Source organism: Lacerta agilis, chromosome 8 (genome assembly GCF_009819535.1).
Source record: "Lacerta agilis isolate rLacAgi1 chromosome 8, rLacAgi1.pri, whole genome shotgun sequence".
Taxonomy (NCBI): domain Eukaryota; kingdom Metazoa; phylum Chordata; class Lepidosauria; order Squamata; family Lacertidae; genus Lacerta; species Lacerta agilis.
This window is the reverse complement of record NC_046319.1, coordinates 6,084,650-6,104,975: the sequence shown is the minus strand read 5'-3', so window position 1 is coordinate 6,104,975 and position 20,326 is coordinate 6,084,650. Positions and strand designations below refer to the sequence as shown.

Genomic DNA, 20,326 nt, shown 5'->3' with positions numbered 1-20,326 from the left:
AAATGACGAGGAACCAAATAGAACCCATATGGTCGCTAGGTTTTTGACTAATGTGCTATTTACAAAGAAGAGGAATGGTTCTCTTCCCATTTATGACAATGCAGAAAATAATTAAGACCTATTATTGGGGCGATAAAATAGGTGATAAATTAATTTTAACAGATTTTTATTTTAATTTAAAAAAAACTAGTTCAGTTGGACTACTCAGATCTCAGTGTGACTTAGATGGAAGGGTGTAAATGGGTTGTTTTAAAATTGGTTTCGTACTGTATTGTTTAAATTTGTTAAATTGTTTTACTCTGTGTGTATTATGATGAATGTGTTTTGCGATGTGATATGGGCCACATGGCCGAAATAAACCTACCTACCTACCTCTCCGGTGCAGGAATCTTTGTAAGATTCACTGTAAGACCACTGGTCCTATTAGCTAGGGACAATGGGATTTGTAGTCCCAAAACATCTGGAGGGCCAAGTTTGGGGATGCCTGATCTAGATGAAGCACAAGGGCGGCCCCGTGTAGAGTGCATTGCAGCAATCCAGCCCAGTTCTCAAAGCTCAACTCAGTTTCGCACATGCACACCCACCCCACACCCCCGCCAGCCAGGGAGGGTGGCACTTACCGCCCGTCAAGCCAAGGTGGATGCTCCAGTAGATCTGAAGGCACAGGAGCTCCTTCTTCATGCCGCGCTTGCAGTGGCAGTCGTAGAGGGGGCTCTCTTGCAGCACCTCCAGTGCTGCCTGGCACTCCTTGTTGGCCAGCATGGTGTTGCGGTCACGCCCGGCCACGCACTGGCGCAGCGTGCGGTAACGGGAGCTGCAGCTGGGCTCGGCCGCACACAGCTCGTTGGCACGGACACAGTCCACAGGGATCCGCCAGGTGTGGAAGTCCTGGGTGGTCAGCGAGGAAGAAGCAGCCCAGGTGTGCAACATCTTGTCTGCAAGCAAGGAGGAGAACACAGGGAAGCGGCTCAGAGAGGAAGAGAGCAGAGACACAGGGCACCACGTCCCCAAAGCAGGGTTAGAAAGTCAGGTATATAAGCTAGGTGCCAAATGGCTCCTTAAACCAAGGTTGCAGTCACCAAAATGGAATGTCTAGTCACCGTCCAGTGGCAAGGCGGCTCTAGAGTCTTGTTTTTCAAATGATGGACTGGCCGTGATTGATTCTCAGTTTGTAAAGGAAAAATCCCAGGTGTGGAACTGCCCAGGCACCTGGCCCTTAGGGATAAGCCCACTGGTTTCTGCGGAGTTAAATAAAAGAAGTTCAGCCACTGGAGCAAGGACAAGACAGGGTTTATTGCGCAATAGGTTACAGTCAAACTGCACACCCAGAGCAGCGTTACAAGAACTTTTAAAAACTCCTATCATATCCCAGAATACAGTTTGGAAACATCATCACTACATCATCACTACATCACGAAAGGGAAGGGTTATACATGATTGGCATATAGGAAAAACAGGAAAAACAAGATTAGCATATGGGGGAAACAGAGCAATATCAGGGAGATAGCCCTGAGCCAATGTGAATGGGTGTTAAGTATTGGCAAAGATACCTTGAGCACTTATCTGGGAGAGAACAATGGGATTCCAGCTGAGGGATATTAGCCCAGTGGCTTCCTGAAGCACCCAAAGATTACCTGCTGAGGCATCTCCCTGTGTACTGGTCTCTCGCCTACTGGATCATGGCAGAGAGATGGGTCCCCTTAAGGGCATCACTCCATACCCCAAATGAGTTTACTCAGGAGGAGACTTTGCTTAGGTGACCCCCCCCCCATAACAAGTTACAGATCTCGCTAGTTCAGAGCACAATCTCGAGCTAGGTTAAGAGAGCTGAGAACTTAAAGAAGAAAAGTCACTTGATCCAGGGACAGTCCAACAGGCCTGTTCTGACTGACCTCTTTCTCTTAATCCTGAATCACGCTGCACAGAAAAAGCATTTGGGTTGCAGAAATCCACTCCAACTGTGCAGATAAAATAGAACGGATAGAATGCTAAAGGATTAGTCTGTGAAAACTGTGCCGATCCAACAATCCCCAGATGGTGGAGATGTCAGGTGTCATCCTGGTGCCCAGGCAGCTTCACTTGGTTGCAAGTGATTGAAGATAAAAAGGTAAAGGGACCCCTGACCGTTAGGTCCAGTCGCGAACGACTCTGGGGTTGCGGCGCTCATCTCGCTCTATAGGTTGAGGGAGCCGGCGTTTGCCTGCATACAACTTCTGGGTCATGTGGGCAGCACGAGTAAGCCGTTTCTGGCAAACCAGAACAGCGCACAGAAATGCCATTTACCTTCCCGCCAGAGTGGTACCTATTTATCTACTTGCACTTTGACGTGCTTTCGAACTGCTAGGTTGGCAGTGATTGAAAGCCATGTGCAAAATGAGCCTGGCGCCTGGCTAATTTCGAACACTGTGGGTAAGGGGTGGCATGAAAGAAAATCATGCCTGACATGGATAAAGTAAAAACAAAATAAAATAAAAAATTCTTTCCAGTAGCACCTTAGAGACCAACTAAGTTTGTTCTTGGTATGAGCTTTCGTGTGCATGCACACTTCTTCAGATAAGCTCATACCAAGAACAAACTTAGTTGGTCTCTAAGGTGCTACTGGAAAGAATTTTTTATTTTATTTTGTTTTGACTATGGCAGACCAACACAGCTACCCACCTGTAAATGGATAAAGTAGACCGAGAAAAGTTATTCTCCATCTCTAAGGGAGAACTGCTTGTGGGTGTCTAGCTGGGCCCCTGGTCTGATCCAAAATGTTCTTTGGTTCTGACATTTTAATGTTTCTGCGTTACCAGGAATGGCAATGAGAGGATCTAAGTATTCAAAGAGTAGCCCCAAGCTCCTCCTGCCCCACCTGAACGGCTGCCTCTCCATCCACTCAGCAGGGTCGCCAGACCTTCAAAGCCTCCCAGCTGGCGAGTGTTAGCACAAGAAGGCCACCCACCATCCTTTCCCAGACTAGCCCCAGGAGAAGTGAAGAGCACACCACCCAGAACCTGCCATCGCGCAGCACCCAAGGGTGCTTTCCTGAACATGGTACTTCATATGCTTGCTGGGAACTGCCTCAAAGCATTTGTTTGGGCAAAAGACGAGAAGGCATCTAGCAATCAAAGGCATGGACCACACATGAACCAAGGGCCACAAGAAAATGCAAGCTGCTTGTGTCTCATCATCTGCTGAGAGAAACCAGGTGTGCCAGGAGTCGACAACCTTTGACGGACCAGGTGCACATCTGGAGATCTGAAGAAGCGCCCTGGGCACCACAAAATGTGGAAGAAAAACTGGGGGGGGGGTACTCAAGAACCTCCTTGCACACACACAGCAGGAAAGGCACACACACAGAGAGAGAATATTTAGGACAGATAAAAGCAAGTTTTTCTTCACATTAAACTAGGGCACTAAATTACGTCTAAATTATTTGTACAGAAACACAAAAGTGGCTTGCAATCTAAGCTCGGAATATCTAACTTAGGCCTCCTTACAGGTAGGGTTCACATGGTGGAAGTGAGAGAACAAAGCGTTTGGTAACCCTTCCTCTCGAGGTGAGGGGGTGTGACCTATCTAAGTCTGGCAGAACAGCTTACTCTATGGTCTTAACCCCTTTGTGCATTAATTAGGGTGAAGCATGTGGGTTGCATGAGGCTCATTTATCCCACATCGGCTGCCCTGGCAGATGGCAACACCTGTCTCAGCAGCAGCAGAAGCACCTGGGCAGCTCTTTTGCAGGTAATGCGCTTTGTTCCTCTTTCTTTCTTTTTGCCACTTTAAAACGCCCAGCTGCCAGCATGTCTTTGGCAGGAAGGTCACAACTGAATGTCAAATGGAAGTGTTGCTGGAATGTCAGTTCTGGGGGCACAGTGGGGAGGTGGACTGCCCAGCAGTGCCAAGCCTCGCTTTTATATATATATATATATATATATATATATATATATATATATATATATATACTCTCCTAACTGCTCAAGCTGAAGCTGCGTGGAGCAATAAGGGTACAGCAAACTCAGTGTTGTTCATGGAAGGGCAGCTTCCACGTTTGAAGAGAAAGGAGGAGAGAGAGGCCTGCTGTTTCTTCTCCAAAGCCAAGAATACCCCATTGAAATGCTGGGGCTTTAGTCATTCTTGGGATTTAAAGGCCCATCTCCTGCACAGCTGTCCTACAACGCCAGCCCTTTCTAAAGAACCCGGTTGCCTTTTTTATTTTCAGGCACCAAAGAAACATCCCGGCAGACCCCGAGAGCCTCCTAAAACATCCATCAAACCTTACTGCAAGACAAGGGGGGGGGGGGACAATGGCGATTCTTTCATGTGCTGCAGAAGACGGAGGAATCAGAAGTAGCTAAGAAGCAGGAGGAGTCAGGGGTTGTGATGAGCAAAGGCCTTGCCGCCATCTTGCAGGAGGGATATGCCTGGCAGAATCCCAGACTGCATCCCTTGGCCAAATACATGAAGATGCTCTGTACTCAGCAACACTTAAAAAGTACATGCCCGACATCCAGACTTCAATGTGTTGTTTTGTAGTCCAAGTATACCCACAATGTATAAACATATAAACATAACTCACTTATCTGTTTGTGTTTCCTGTTCTAAATGCTGGTCCTTAATTGTTAATACTCAATTAGATAATGTGAAAAGAGTTGTGTGAGTTATGTTTATATGATGTATAAAGAATTTATACAGTGGTACCTCAGGTTACAAGGGGCGCGGGTGGCGCTGTGGGTTAAACCACAGAGCCTAGGGCTTGCTGATCAGAAGGTCGGCGGTTCAAATCCCTGCGACGGGGTGAGCTCCCGTTGCTCGGTCCCTGCTCCTGCCCACCTAGCTGTTCAAAAGCACATCAAAGTGCAAGTAGATAAATAGGTACCACTCCGGTGGGAAGGTAAATGGCGTTTCCATGCGCTGCTCTGGTTCGCCAGAAGCGGCTTTGTCATGCTGGCCACATGACCCGGAAGCTGTACGGCGGCTCCGGCGGCCATTAACACGAGATGAGCGCCGCAACCCCAGAATCGGACACGACTGGACCTAATGGTCAGGGATCCCTTTACCTTTACCTCAGGTTACGGACGCTTCAGGTTACAGACTCTGCTAGCCCAGAAATAGTACCTCAGGTTAAGAACTTTGCTTCAGGATGAGAACAGAAACTGTGTGGCGGCAGCAGGAGGCCCCAATAGCTAAAGTGGTACCTCAGGTTAAGAACAGTTTCATCTTAAGAACGGACCTCCGGAACGAATTAAGTTCATAAACCGAGGTACCACTATATAGTCAAACACAGCCAGTTACATTGTGGGTATATTTGTTAGTTGAATTTACGTAACTATTGGTTTGATAGTGTTGTGTTTTGTAGTCCAGTCAAATGAAGAAGCTGTGCTGTCGTCTCTTACATTTCTGGCTTTGAATCTTGGATCCAACAGGTTTTCAGGAGCATGAATTGGATGTCAACAAAATTATGTTGCTCTGTTCTTTCCCCCAAACCCAGTCCTTTGAGGTTTCATCTAGAAGGCAGAAAGAGACCCACCAACTATGCCAAGAAGAGGAAGGCTGCAAACAAAGAAAGCATTGAATCCTTCTTCCTTCCCTCGACACAATGGCAAGGCCCCCCAAGTGGCAGAAACGTATGTCACTCTTGCATTTGAGCTGTACTCTCAGGGCTTGCTTGTCCTCGGGGCACAGGAATTGTAGTGATCCAATACAGTACATGGTCTTACATAAATGTCTTCCTGTTACACAGCTTTAGAAATCATTTGGAGGGCATAAATATATGAAAACCTGGTCTTAAACATTTTGTTCATGTGGTGTAGTGGTTAAGAGTGGTAGACTCGTAATCTGGGGAACCGGGTTCGTGTCTCCGCTCCTCCACATTCAGCTGCTGGGTGACCTTGGGTTAGTCACACTTCTCTGAAGTCTCTCAGCCCCACTCACCTCACAGAGTGTTTGTTGTGAGGGAGGAAGGGAAAGGAGAATGTTAGCCGCTTTGAGACTCCTTCAGGTAGTGATAAAGCGGGATATCAAATCCAAACTCTTCTTCTTCTTCTTCTTCTTCTTCTTCTTCTTCTTCTTCTTCTTCTTCTAAAAGAAAATATTTCATAATCCAAAAACCTTTCAGGACAGGAAGGACAGAATGGGACAAAAAGAGCTTTGAAGAAATGGGGAAATACCTGCTTTCTCCCTTTTTTCCAGTCCACCCCCATCCAGCCTTCAAAGCTCTACATTTGGGCAAAAATTCCTAACTCAACATATATTCTAACAGGGTTCAAATTGGCAGGACTGACCAGGAACAAGATTTTGAGGCAAAGATGGATTCAATGAAGACATTGACCCAGATAATAATAATAATAATAATAATTTATTATTTATACCCCGCCCATCTGGCTGGGTCTCCCCAGCCACTCTGGGCGGCCTCCAACAAATACCAAAATACAATACAAAGTCACAGTTTAAAAACTTCCCTAAACAGGGCTGCCTTTAGGTATTTTCTGAATGTCAGGTAGTTGTTTATTCCCTTGACTTCTGACGGGAGGGCGTTCCACAGGGCAGGCGCCACTACCGAGAAGGCCCTCTGCCTGGTTCCCTGTAGTTTTGCTTCTCGCAGTGAGGGAACCGCCAGAAGGCCCTCGGCGCTGGATCTCAGTGTCCGGGCTGAACGATGGGGGTGGAGACGCTCCTTCAGGTATACAGGACCGAGGCCGTTTAGGGCTTTAAAGGTCAACATCAACACTTTGAATTGTGCTCGGAAACGCACAGAGTGTGGCTGTGTTGAAAAAAAGTGAATTCCATGCTAGGGATAATTAGGAAAGGATATGGAAAATAAAACTGCCAATACCAGAATGGCATTGTGTAATTATATGGTGTGGCTGTACTTGGAATATTGTGTACAGTTCTGCTTGCTGTGCCTCAAAAAGTCTACTGTTTGGTTCTAAAAGGTTCATAAAAAGTCGACTAAAATGATCAGGGTGGGGTGGGGTGGAGGAAGTCCACTTTGAGGCAAGGTTTGGGGCTTTTAAGTTTAGATAAAAGGCGAAGAGGTTGGGGGACATGATTGAGGTGTTTAAACCTATTATTTACCACTGAATCGGAGCAAACAGCAGTCTGCAGAAAACCTGAATCAGGCATCCCCTAACTGGGCCTTCCAGATGTTTTTAAGACTACAATTCCCATCATCCCTGACCACTGGTCCTGTTAGCTAAGGATGATGGGAGTTGTAGTCCCAAAACATCTGGAGGGCACAGTTTGGGGGTGCCTGACCTGAACTGTTGTTTGCTCCAATTCAGCACCAAAGAGCAGGGTTTTTTTGGGTGGGGGGGGGAGTAGCACTTGGGCACAGACCAGGAAAGTGCCAACCTGTGCCTAGATAGTGCAGGGTGTGGATGAGCCCTGAACGTTGGACGATTTTGGACAGACACATGTCTTCATAGTTCAGCTATGGAACTCACTCCCACAGGAGGCTGTGACAGTCACCAACTTGGAAGGCTTTGAAGGAAGATTTGACATGAATGGAGAACAAGGCTATCGATGGCCGCTAGGGCACCATGTTGGCAGAGCCTGGCTTCCACTGCCCCCAGCCTGGGGGTCTTCTGCATTTCACTGGCCCTCCAGTCATCCAGTCTCAGGAGGGTCCCGTGAGAAAGCGGAGAGAGAATTTCTGCTTCCTCTTCTAAGCCACCATCTGTGAAATGACCTCGGTCTCAGGCTGCTGTCTGCAGGAATTAGATGCTAAAAGTCTGGAAATCCCCGAAGGGGTTATCCCAGCAGCCTTGAAGCAGAGCAGCCCCTCTTCCAAATGCAAAGGGGTCGGGCCCCATCACGTGTCAGGCATGTGGGTGCTGCTCGGAGGTTAGCACAAGGTGACACGAGAGCCACAGTTCACACATTCCTTTGAATTCAGCACCCTCTCAGGGTTCACCTAAGTTCACCCGGTTCCATGCCTGGGACATGTTGTTTTCATTAAAACTGCATGATGCGCTGAGAGAGAAAGCATGACAAGATTTGATGTCTTCATCTGCTTTACAGGATTAAAGTCACGCAGACTCAGGAGAGGAGGGAATTTGGGAGCGGTGAATAAGTTGGTGTGTTCTGATGTCATAGGCTGGAAGGGACCCCAAGAGCCACCATGCCCTGCAGTGCAGGAATCACAGCTTAAGAATTCTTGACGGATAGCCATCAACCTTCTGTTTATAAACCTCCAGTGAAGGAAAGCCCACCATCTTCTCAGGTAATCCATTCAACTTCCTGGTGTTGAGCCAGAATCTCCTTTTTTGTCATTGGAATCCATTGGTTTGGATCCTCCCCTTTGAAGCAGCAGAAGACAAGCTTATTTTGGGTCAGCCCTTTAGATATTTGAAGGTGGCTGTTGTGTCACCTCTCAGTCGTCTCTTCCCCAGGTGAAACGTACCCAGCTCTCTCCATCGTTCCTCATAATCCTTGGTTCCAGACCCTTGATCAGTTTGGCCATCCTGCTTTCCACACCTTCAGCTTGTCAATCTCCTCCTTAAACTGTGTTGACCAGAACTGGTCACAAGACTCCAAGTGGAGTCGGACCAAGACAGAACATACAGGTGAAACTCGAAAAATTAGAATATCATGGAAAAGTCCATTTATGTAAGCAATTGTTTTCATTAGCTACTGGAGTTTAATATATGAGATGGACTCATGACATGCAAAGCGAGATATGTCAAGCCTTTGTTTGTTATAATTGTGATGATTATTGTGTACAGCTGATGAAAATCCCAAAGTTGAAATTGTTAATTTGGGGTTCTCATCAGCTGTACACCATAATCATCACAATTATAACAAATAAAGGCTTGACATATCTCGCTTTGCATGTCATGAGTCTATCTCATATATTAGTTTTAAGTTGAATTACTGAAAGAAATGAACCTTTCCATGATATTCTAATTTTTCGAGTTTCACCTGTAGCAGAACAGTACTATACTTCCCATGATTTAGCTTCCTGGGAACCTCCAACTAGAGCCAACAAAGGCTGCATCTTGAGCTGCTCAATCCTGACATCCATACTCGGCCAAAGCTGTGGTTGCTCAGCTTCGGACACTTGCACTGAGTGCCATATGAGCCACAGAGACCAGCGCCGCACAGAATGAGGCAGAACAGGTTGTCCAAGGTAAGGCCAAGTGTTCCAGGCAACCTAGGAAGCTGGTGGCCAAGGTGGTGTCAACCCTTTGAGTCAAAGCCAAGAACAAGGCTAAAGGAAAAGGAGGGCTGTCAATGGCAGCACAAGAAGATACAATGGAAACTTGAAATGACCAGTTGCCTAAAGTAACTTGACAAAGGCAAACAAGCAACAGAAAAGTTTGGGAAGACAGGAAGCTGGTTCATCCAGCATCAGACCATTGGTCCATCTAGCTCAGCACTGTGAACAGGGGCTGAAAGGGGCACTCTGGGATTTGGGGTATGCTCTCTCCTCCACCACCACCATGGGACGCAGGTGGCGCTGTGGGTTAAACCACAAAGCCTAGGGCTTGCTGATCAGAAGGTCGGCGGTTCGAATCCCCACGACGGGGTGAGCTCCCGTTGCTCGGTCCCAGCTCCTGCCCACCTAGCAGTTCGAAAGCACGTCAAAGCTCAAGTAGATAAATAGGTACTGCTCCAGTGGGAAGGTAAACGGCGTTTCCGTGCGCTGCTCTGGTTCGCCAGAAGCGGCTTAGTCATGCTGGCCACATGACCCGGAAGCTGTACGCCGGCTCCCTCTGCCATTAACGCGAGATGAGCACCGCAACCCCAGAGTCGGACACAACTGGACCTAATGGTCAGGGGTCCCTTTACCTTTACCTTACCTCTCCACCACCACCCCAATTCCAGAGGGAGGTACAGGCCTGGATGGGAGCCGTGGCAGGACAACCCCTTAGCAGTGGGTGAGAAGAAACTGCTAAGAAACCCGAGAAACAGGATCCCGCTGCCACCAGCAGAGATCAAAACTTGAGCCTTCAAAGGGCATCTTCTCCCAAGACTTTGTTGCTTGCCCAGTTGCTCTTTGAAGTGCATCAGTAAAGTTTAAAGGCTTTGTAGATCCCAGCTCAGGGAAAGGATGGCCTGCCTTAGGGGGTTTATTAGAGCATTGCCCATCCCTGCTGGGTGCATGGCATTTTCCCACCCCCATATGCTCCGGACTACGACTCCCATCAGCTCCAGACAGCATAGCAATGCTGAACTCCTAAGATGACTGCACTGGCTAGAGCTGATGGAAATTGTACTCCGGAGCTTGGACCAAAAGGATTGGACCACCATGGGATTAGGATACAGCTATCAATGGTTACTAGCCACGATGCCTCAGAAAAGCAGTGGCCAGGAACTGCAAGTGGGCAGAGTTCTCATGTGCTCATGTCCAGCTTGCAAGCTTCCCAGTGTGAGAACAGGATGCGGGACGAGATGGGTCCATTTTCCTGACCCAGCAGGCTGCTGCTCTTATGTTGGAAGGGAAGGAGAGAAGGCCCTGCCCCACATCCATGGAGCCCAGCAGGCCAGCAGTCCAAACACAACCACCTCCTCTCTTTGCCAGAGTGAGTCTCTCTGTCTCTCCCCATCTTCCTTCTCCTCCCCCCCACCCACCCCCACCCTGAACTGATCCACTTAATCCAGCGTAAACAAGCTCAGGATTTCAGGGCTACAGCTCTCCACCCTGCTCCCCCAGGAGGGAACTTCCATTTCTTTTGTACTTTGTTTGGCTTGGTCTGGCAGGAACGTCCCATTGAATGGGAAAATTCAGCTTCCCCCCTGCTTGGTTCCCCCACCGCCATCCACTTGACTAAGGAGGGAAGGCTGGGAAGGCTTCCAAACAGCTTCTTGGCTGAAAGACAGTGGGGAGGGGGATCAAAAGGGCTTCCTTTCCAAGGCCCCTGCCTCCAAGCACACACAGCCTGGCACTGGCTTGTAATCCGGGGCCCATGGAGCCTTTGCCCTCCCCGCCCCACTGATGCCACCACCATACACAGAAAAGGCTGCCTTGAGCCTTCCCACCAGGCAGAGCCCCTAGGAAGTGAGGCAGCAGCGACACCTACAGGCAGGTGGGGGCTCGGCCCACTCAGTGCTTCCCAAGGCAACACACAGATGGGGCAGTTCGCAGGGTTGCTCCTCCAGATACTTTCCAGCATCCAGCTGGAGCCTGCCTGCTCCATTGCAAGGCCATCTGAAGGCCAGCACCTGGTCCCTGGCAGTAGCCAGCACACGGCCTCTCCATCCCAGAGGCTTATGGGAGACCCTGGACACTGGCCTGGAAGCCTTGCATGGAGACCCCCTGTAATAAACAAAAATCTGCCCTTATTCCCTTACGGGGCACACAAGAGCCCTTTGCAGGTTCTCCATCGGTAGGAGAATATAACAGAGTCCAACCGGAGAAGATTGAGAAGCAAAGTCTTTCTTTTCGCTGTTGCAACAGGGGGTTCCTTCCTCACACACAGGTGAGCAGGGAAGAACCTAGAACAAAGGGCCGCCTTTCCTTATATAGAAATTTGAATTTCCCCCACGCTGGAGTTCAGCCCACCCCCCAGAAACCTCACACATATATCACAACAAAAGAAAATAAAATAAATTCCTTCCAGTAGCACCTTAGAGACCAACTAAGTTAGTTCTTGGTATGAGCTTTCGTGTGCATGCACACTTCTTCAGATACACTGAAGCGGACCCTTAAATATAGTGAGGGAGTGGGGAGGGGTATCACATATATCACAGAAGGGGTGTAGCCCAAGACCACCCCCCAGATACATCATGAAAAGGGAGGTCTGGTAGCAGTAATCTGAGCATTCTGGACCCTGCCCCATGCCTCCTCTTGCCCTCCACCAAAAACCCATCAAGTGAAACCAAAGAGATATTTACATTTCCCTGTTTCCCAGCCAAGTTAATCACACCCTTTTGTCTGGCACTCTGGTATCAGGATGCCAGGGATTATCACCCAGGCAGGGGGCTGCTGAGTAGCTGGAGGGGCAACCCCCCCCCCTTTGTTCCTGAGACAAAGAAATATTTGGTCAGTTGGGAGTCAAAATGGTGAGAGGCCAGTCTTCCTGGACTGCTTCAGACATGTGGCCTTGTTTTGATTGTGATCAAGGCCCCAATCCCTCCTGACCTGGCTCTACAGCACACAGAGGCTCAGGGAGTCCGGGGTGGAGCTGCCTGGGCAAAGGCAGGAGGGTGAAACAGCTGGGGCCATAGGCCCCCCCCTCCCCACTAGCCTGAGGTCTGCAGGCCAAAAACGGAGGGCTCTGTGAGGTAGGCAATATGGAAAGGACTGGGTGGAACGGCTGTTTGTGTGGCACTGCTCACGTCCTGGCCTATCCTTCCTCAGGAAATGAGACGAAAGTGGAGCAGTTGAAATAACACGTGAAGGGTCTGGCTGCTGGATCAGGCCAAAAGGGGGTTCATCTAGCCCAGTATCCCATTTTCACAGTGGCCAAATGCTTCTAAAGAACTTAAGATTCTGGATAGACTGCCTCTGGACCGGGAGGTTCCACAAGAATATAAGAAGAAACTGATGGACCAGGCCAATGGCCCATCTAGTCCAACATCCTGTTCTTACATTGCCCAACCAGATGCCCTAAAGGGAATGCTGCAAGCAGGAGCTGAGCATAACAGCAACTCTCTCGCCACTTGCGATTCTGTACAACTGGAGGATTATTCTCACTTCAATCCCTCCCGCCCCTATTTCCAGGCAGAGGTCTGTTTTCAGAGCAGGGGGTTTGTTTTTGCCCCCAAAACTTTCCCTGCAAATACCCATTCTTTAAAGCTGAATCAGAGAAAAACATCAATTTGGCTTTTCAGCGGATTGACGCTTGCTCTGAATGAGATTTTAAAGGGTGGGTGTTCGCGGGGAAAGCTCTAGAGCCAAAAGAGGGTGGGCACTCGGACACGGAGTTTAAATCGCAGGCTGTGCCTGTTGATAAGGGAAAATAGAATGTGTTGCAATTCACCCCCCCCCCCCTGGTTTTAACACTGGAAAGAGTGGAGGAAAGGTAAGCCCCAAGATTCAGAAGCATGACTGCTTCCAAGTGTGGAGGGAGAGCATAGCTATCATGGCCCATAACCCTTTATAGGTCTCTCCTCCATGAATTGGTCCAATTCTCTCTTAAACCTCCACTGGTGCCTGCAATAAGTAGTGCCATTGGCCTATGACAGTGGTCACTCCCAAGCTCAGTGACTTGAGCCTCAGAGCATTTCCAGACAGAAAAAAAATAAGTCCTTTGCCACCTCTAGAGGGGAGGGGGCAGCCTTTCTGTTTTGGGGGGGCAGGGCAGGAAGAGCAGAAGTATTAACATTTCTCCTTTCCAGTAGCACCTTAGAGACCAACTTAAGTTTGTTCTTGGTATGAGCTTTCGTGTGCATGCACACTTCTTCAGATACACTGAAACAGAAGTCACCAGACCCTTATATATAGTGAGAGAGTGGGGAGGGGTATTACTCAGAAGGGTGGTGGGAATGGGTGATTGGCTGATAGGTGTGGAAAACCTGTTGACGGCTGTTAACGACTGCAATTGGTCTTACAGGAAAAAGCAATGGGTGAGATGGCTAAAGATAGCTTTGTCATGTATAATGAGATAAGAATCCAATGTCTTTGTTCAGACCAGGTCTCTCCATGGTTTTAAGTTTGGTAATGAGTTGCAATTCAGCAACTTCTCTTTCCAGTCTATTTCTGGTACCAGAGCCTGCAATAAACCCAGATGCCAACTTTGCTGCCGCATAAACCCGGACAACACCATTACTGGCCCCAACAACATCAAACATACCATCTGAGGAATATTTAATTGCTCACCTTCTAACATTGTGTATGCCATCAAATGCCAGCAGTGCCCTTCAGCTCTCTATATTGGACAAACAGGCCAAACCTTATGCCAAAGGATAAATGGACATAAATCTGATATCAGGAATCAGAAGATCTCAAAGTAGTTGTCTTACTGCAAAGGAATTTCAGAAATTCCCCCACTCTCTCACTATATCTAAGGGTCTGGTGACTTCTCTTTCAGTGTATCTGAAGAAGTGTGCATGCACACGAAAGCTCATACCAAGAACAAACTTAGTTGGTCTCTAAGGTGCTACTGGAAAGAATTTTTTATTTTGTTTTGACTGTGGCAGACCAACACGGCTACCCACCTGTAACTGGAACATTTCTCCTGTACTCAAGCAACAGCACTGAGTTCCTGGCAAAATTCACCACTGCAGAACTACTCCATCAGCATCTCGCCCTGAAGGAAGGAGAGTTTCTCACGTTCCAGCTGTCCCCCTCCCACACACCCTGTGGCTTTATTGCATCGTTTTAATTGGTGCTTATTGTTTTAATATATGCACACCGTTTTGTAGCGTGTACGAAGTAAACACGTTGTGTAAACAAACAAACCCGTTGCAAAGAAGCAGAGCTCTGCTCCAACAGTGGACAGAGCGGGGGGGGGGCGGTGTACTCTGAGAGACAGTGTGGTGTACTGGTTAGAGTGTTGGACTAGGACAGGCATAGGCAAACTCAGCCTTCCAGATGTTTTTAAGACTACAATTCCCATCATCCCTGACCACTGGTCCTGTTAGCTAGGGATGATGGGAGTTGTAGTCCCAAAACATCTGGAGGGCCGAGTTTGCCTATGCCTGGACTAGGACCTGGGAAAGCAGGATTTGAATCCCCACTCAGCCATGAAGTTCACTGGGTGACTGTTATGTACTGAGTTGAGATTGCAGCAGTCTGACTGGTCCCAGAACAATAGAATTGAGATTGCAGCAGTCTGATTGGTCCCAGAACAATAGGATTGAGATTGCAGCAGTCTGATTGGTCTGCAGGAGCCATCCAATCCAGCTCCAGGTGGAAGTGAATCCGCACTCTGATTGGCATACAGGAGTATCCCGGAATTAGCCAATCACGTGGGGCCCGTTGTGTAAATAGTGTATATAAAGCAAACGTTTTGGGGAAACTGCATTCCTCACTACTATGAGCTGAATAAAGAGCATGAAAGTCACACTGGACTCCGAGTATATTTCAGTGACCTTTGGGGAGAACCACATATTCCACCTTGATGTCCTTGCAGAAAAATGTGGGGTATACCGGTAAATGCAATAAAATACTGGAAAGATTTGTGAAATGATTTTGTGTGGACAACAGTCATTGGACAGGGTGTTGGGTGGGAAGCATGTGAGCCCTACATTGGGGAAGGGGTGACCAGTTTTAAACACCAGCTATTTCAGGAAAGAGTCCCAAAATTGGCTGCACGTTGTTTGTGCAAGAGGAGCTTGCGACCTTTGACCTCACTGCCTCCATGACCACCAATCAACAGCCCACCACTGGCACTTCTATAGCACCAGGTGGATTCGCCTGGTACAGACAGTAAGATCATGAGCACATATAAGAAGAGTTTGCTGGATCAGGCCAATAGGGGCCCATGTAGGGCAGCATTCTGTTCCCACAGTGCCTGACCAGATGCCTCAAAGGGAAACCCGCAAGCAGGATTCGAGCACACACAAGTACTCTCCCCTCCAGTGGTTCCCAGCAACTGGCTAGGAGTCCTCTTTGCCACGAAGTTGTCTAATCCATCACTGCCTCCTGTTCTGTGGGAGGGAATTCTGTAGTTTTAACTATGTGCTGCGTGAAGAAGTGGCTGTTGCCATTCATTTTTGTTGTGTGCAGGAGAAATTTGATCCCCCCTGCTCCTTGCTCCCCTGCCCCCCCCCCACAACACACACACACACACACACACACAAAGCACTTGGAAGAGAGCCATTATCTGAATGGTGTTCAGCAATGGTGTTCCCTCCCCCTTTAGGCAACTTTGGTACCCTTGTCTATCGCAGCTCATCCCTCACCTGGAAAAGCAACACACACACCCCCTTGAGCATAGCAGTCTGTCTTGCGTAACCAGACAATGCATCTCTGATCAAATTGCTGGAAAGGAGTGGAGCCCAGCGCCCAGGGGACATGTGCTGAGAGACAATTTCATCCCATGTAGTAGTACCTGCTCCTTTCCTTGTGTGACTGTCAGCAGAAGGCCAGGACGGAATTCAGAAGCCACTTCAGCCCTAGAGGCCAACATGCTAGCACTGTGTGCTTGTCTAACTACGAGGTTAGCCAGTTTTTCACCAGACACTTATGCAAGGTAGCAAAGAAAAGCTGCAATGGCAAATGGTGGCAGAATATTATTTGTTTGTTTGTTGCATTGATATCCCGACTTTTCCTCCAAGACCTCTGTGAGGCAGGTTAGGCTGAGAGTGAACGACTGGCCCAAGATCACCCAAGATCTGAGTGGGGATTTGAACCCTGATCTTCCAGGCCCCAGTCCGACACTCTAACCACTACACCACACTGGTTGACTTTATCACCACCAAACTGCCACAGGTCCCACTCACAATAATCCAGCCCAGATGAGACCACTATATCCCAAGGTATCAAGACAGAACTAAATCTAGCAACAAAACAGCAGGAACCGTATTTACTCTACTGCAACTGCAATCAAGAGCACCCAGCTCAAGATACTCCACTTAGTTAAGTTTCAGCTTAAACTGTCCTGTTTCAGTTTCACCGTTTCCAAAATATGCTTCCATTCGGGGATAATTTTACCCAAGCCATGGACACAAAGCTCACAGTGCTATAGGAATCCCCAAAGGGTCGTTCCAGGAGACCTAGTCCCTACATCCCATGCCCTGTATCAAGAACATGGGCCTGCAAACCACACACACCCCCAAAAAAACCAGGAAGAGAAGGGCATATTCCCCATTCCCACTGGGATCTCTCTCCTTTCACATGATGCCTGAGCCCATCCCACTTTAAAAAAATTCAGCTTCTTCCTCATTTTGTGACCCTGTTCAGAAGCCAGCCTAAAGACATCTGTGGAATTGATGTCCTGTCAGTTCACAATGAGACACTCTCCATGGATTTTGGACCTGCTCTGCATTGGTGATCCAAGACCCGGCTTGTGCAAAAGACAAAAAAACACAAATGCCTTTCGCTGCCAAATCTTCTGGACACCCAAGTTATCCCAGGCACCTATTGATGCCTGTGGTCAGCCAGCAAACGGAAAGCAGATCTGGAAATCTAATCCTGCAGTTTGTCTGGGTGCCAACCTCCTGTTCCAAAGGTTGCATTTGTAATTGGCTTGCCCCCCTGCCTGGATCACCTGTCCTAGTGCCAGCCCACACTTTGCTGCTGTATCAAGAGAAGAAGAAATCCCACACACACCTCCTGAAGATAGAATATTCCACCCCCCAAAAAGAAAGCCAGAAATGCTCACTGCCAGCTAGTCAGGGCTGTACGCTCTCCCCCAAACCCACAGCACATTCATATAACAGCAGGCCTTTGTCTTTAAAAATCATATGTGAGGCAACACACACAGAGGGCAGCAGATTTGTGGAGCTGGGCTGTTGGTTCTGCTTACAGGTTCCAGCTTCCCTTATCATACAAAGGGAAAGGTTTCAGTTGCACGCCACTCTTGAAGGGTAGAACGAGACAGCCGTGGCTTTGCAACTCAACTTCAACTCCCAGAATCAGCACCACAGAAGCATAAGAGCAGTTTTTTTTCCACCAGCACAGTGACTCTCCTATTCGTTGAAGCATCACACAGCTGTAGGTTAGTTAGGACACCAAGGGAAGTTGCATAGGAACGTGGGAAGCTGTCTTACAGTGAGTCAGACCATTGGTCCATCTTGCTCAGTATTGTCTACACTGACTGGCAGCTGCTCTCCAGGATTTCCAGCAGGGGATCTCTCCCAGCCCCACCTGGAGATGCTATCAAGGATTGAACCCAGGCCCTTCCACATGCAAGGCAGATGTTCTGCCGCTGAGCTACAGCCCTTCCCCCAACACATCAGGAGGGCATCAGGTTGTTGAAGAGTATTCAAGGTGAAAGGAAGGAGGTGGGCAGTCTAGATCCAGCTGGTTGGGTGGGTGGACCCTGGACCTCATCATCAGCCCTGGGCACCTGCTGGTCATTGCTGTTGCCAACGGAACAATCCTGGCCACCATCTCCTTACACTGTGTTGTTTGCATACACACACATTTGTGCAGAGAAAGACAACCCATGAGGACTGGGGTCAGCCTCAGCCTTCGAAAGCATTGCATTTGGCAAGGGCAGTGGAAAGAGAAGAGGCAGAGGTGGGGGAAATGCTGGGGGGCTCAGCAGGCCTGAAATGAGACACACACACACACACCCTTCCTCCATTGAGAATTGAGGCTCTCTTTGACAGCACCAGTCACTCGCCCAAGCGGCAAACGGGGAGTGGCGAGGTTTTGGCAGCAGGGCAGGCGTGAGCTGCATCCCCCAGTGTGTCAAGGATTGCTCTCTCATGCCCACCTATAGCCAGGATGTCCAGAGAGGGCAAAGATTGGCCAGTGGGCTCCTGGGACCCCTGCAGCTGGTCTTCCTGGCACAGACCTTTGCGAGGCTGGACCTTCTCTTGAGGAAGCCCCTTCCTTTCCCTCTCTGGTTCTGCCATCCCTGCACAGACATCTGTCATTCTGGGGGTGGGCGAGTGCCTAGCTCCCACTGAGGTCCAGCAAAGCACTCTAGGCGGTCTCTTCGCGAGGTGCTTCCCCCCCCCCCGCAGCCTGGTGTCAGCAGTCTCATTTGGGGAGAGATGGAGGTATCCTGCTTTTCTCCCCATGTGTGTGTGTGTGGGGGGGGGACAGAAGGCACCCCTCTCTCCGTCGCCCTGGCCTATTTCTCCAACTCGCCCTTCAAGACACCCCTTCCCCGCCCCCCCGCCCGCCCGCTCGCACCTCAACCTAGGACTCGACCTGGGGCAACCCCAGGAGACTGGCCTCTCACTACCCTCCAGCAGGCGAGCGAGGCGCTCTTTTATGCCCCCCCCCCCCCAGCTCGTAAGCCAGGGAGGTTGATTCCTCCGGAGAAAAAGAGAGGACGCGCCCCCACCCCACCCCGCCAACCAAATACACCACCCTCCCACCCCCACCCCCAAAGCTCCGGTTGGCCTGGAAAGACAAAGGTGACAATGCCGCCGGCACCCCCCTCGCTCTCCTTTCAACTAAACTTTCGGCGGGGGCCCTCCAACCCGACCTTGGCGGCGGGGAAGCAGTTCGGATCAGGAGCGCTGCGGTGAAGCAAAGCAGCCGACCCGACCCCCCCAATCTCCCACCAGCCATGTCCCATTTCCTGCCGCGCTCCCAGCTGGCAAAGGCAGCGGTGCCCCCCACCAGCTGAGACGCCCCCTACCAGGCAGATGCGCCCCTCTAACACACACCCGTCCTACCTTCACACAAGAAGACCCATCAGGGCGCCCCCCCTTTCCAGGCTTCCCCCACCCCGCTCAGTCCAGGCTGGGGCGCCCCTCCGCCTCGCCGTCCAGGATCCAACCTTCCCCCAGCGCACCTGCTCGGTCACTCACCCAGGCAGAGGAAGAGGCAGAGCACGCCGGCGGCGATCATGGCAGGCAAATCGTCCCCGGGACCGGCGGCGGCTCCGCCAAGGCAGCAGCAGCAGCAGCAGCTCCCGCGCTCCGTGCGCTCTCCCGGCTCCGTCCGCCCGTCCTGCCGCCGCCGCCGCCGCCCTGCTCCTCAGTCCCCGCGAGGCGGAGGCGCCGTCCGCCGCTCCTCCGGCAGCATCTTGCCTTCCAGCCTCTTCCACGACGACGGAGCGGAGCTCAGAGCGGAGGCTCCATGCTGCGCCGCCTCTCCGCGCTCTCCGCCTGCCCGACGACGACAACGAGGACGGCGCTCGGCTCGCTCTGGCGGCCGCGGGAAGCAGCCGCAAAAGTGGCCGGCAGGAGGCGGAGGAGGCGGAGCTGTCCGCGGTGCTTCGCCCGGCCTCCGCGCCCGCTCCTCGGCAGCCTCTCCGCAGCCCGCCGGAGCCCAGACGTGCACAGCTCTCCCCCGGCGGAGGCGCGGACGGGCGGGGACCTTTTGAGGCAGGGGGGAGGCCCTGGGTGGCTCCGCCAGGGAGGGAGCAAGGGCGGGGCACAGCCTCGCCTGGGCGCGCCGTCCAACTTGGCCCTGCAGACGCGCCGCCCGGGATGCTGCTACCTTCTGCCCCAGCAGCGGCGGCGGCGTGCCTCCCCTCCGAGGCGGCGAGAGACGGGTGCAGCGCGGCGAGGAAGAGTCGGATCGCGCGCCGTCGAGCCTCGCTTTCGCGGGACCTACCTGACCTCCCCCCCGCCCCCACTCCCCGGGACGTCTCCGGGGACGTTGAGCTGCCGCCCCAAACCGAGATCGTGCCTCGCGGTGGCGTCCTGCCGCGCTGGCGCCAAACGGCCCCGAGGGCATCTCTGAGGCGTGTACAAGCGTGCCAAGCAAAGGAACGCCCAAGGACCTCTGTGGGCGTGCAGAGTGCGTTTCCCTCCCAGCCGATTTCACGCAGCCTGCTCCCCAAACCTCTCCACGTTCGTTTTTAGGAATTCTACCTTTGCATTT

The 20,326-nt window shown here is 50.6% G+C and overlaps 1 protein-coding gene across 1 annotated transcript in view; it reads right to left on the bottom strand.

Annotated features, from left to right (window-relative positions):
- The window catches only part of GFRA2 (GDNF family receptor alpha 2), an 81,507-nt gene extending 61,839 nt beyond the window's left edge, over positions 1 to 19,668 (bottom strand). Inside the window, exons 1-2 of the mRNA XM_033159198.1 lie at positions 19,306 to 19,668; positions 621 to 935 (exon numbers count right to left, since the gene is read on the bottom strand). Of these exons, the coding sequence (XP_033015089.1) occupies positions 621 to 935; positions 19,306 to 19,345 (355 nt within the window). The 5' untranslated portion in view covers positions 19,346 to 19,668. The remainder of the gene's footprint in view (positions 1 to 620; positions 936 to 19,305) is intronic.
- Between the last annotated feature and the right edge of the window lie 658 nt (positions 19,669 to 20,326).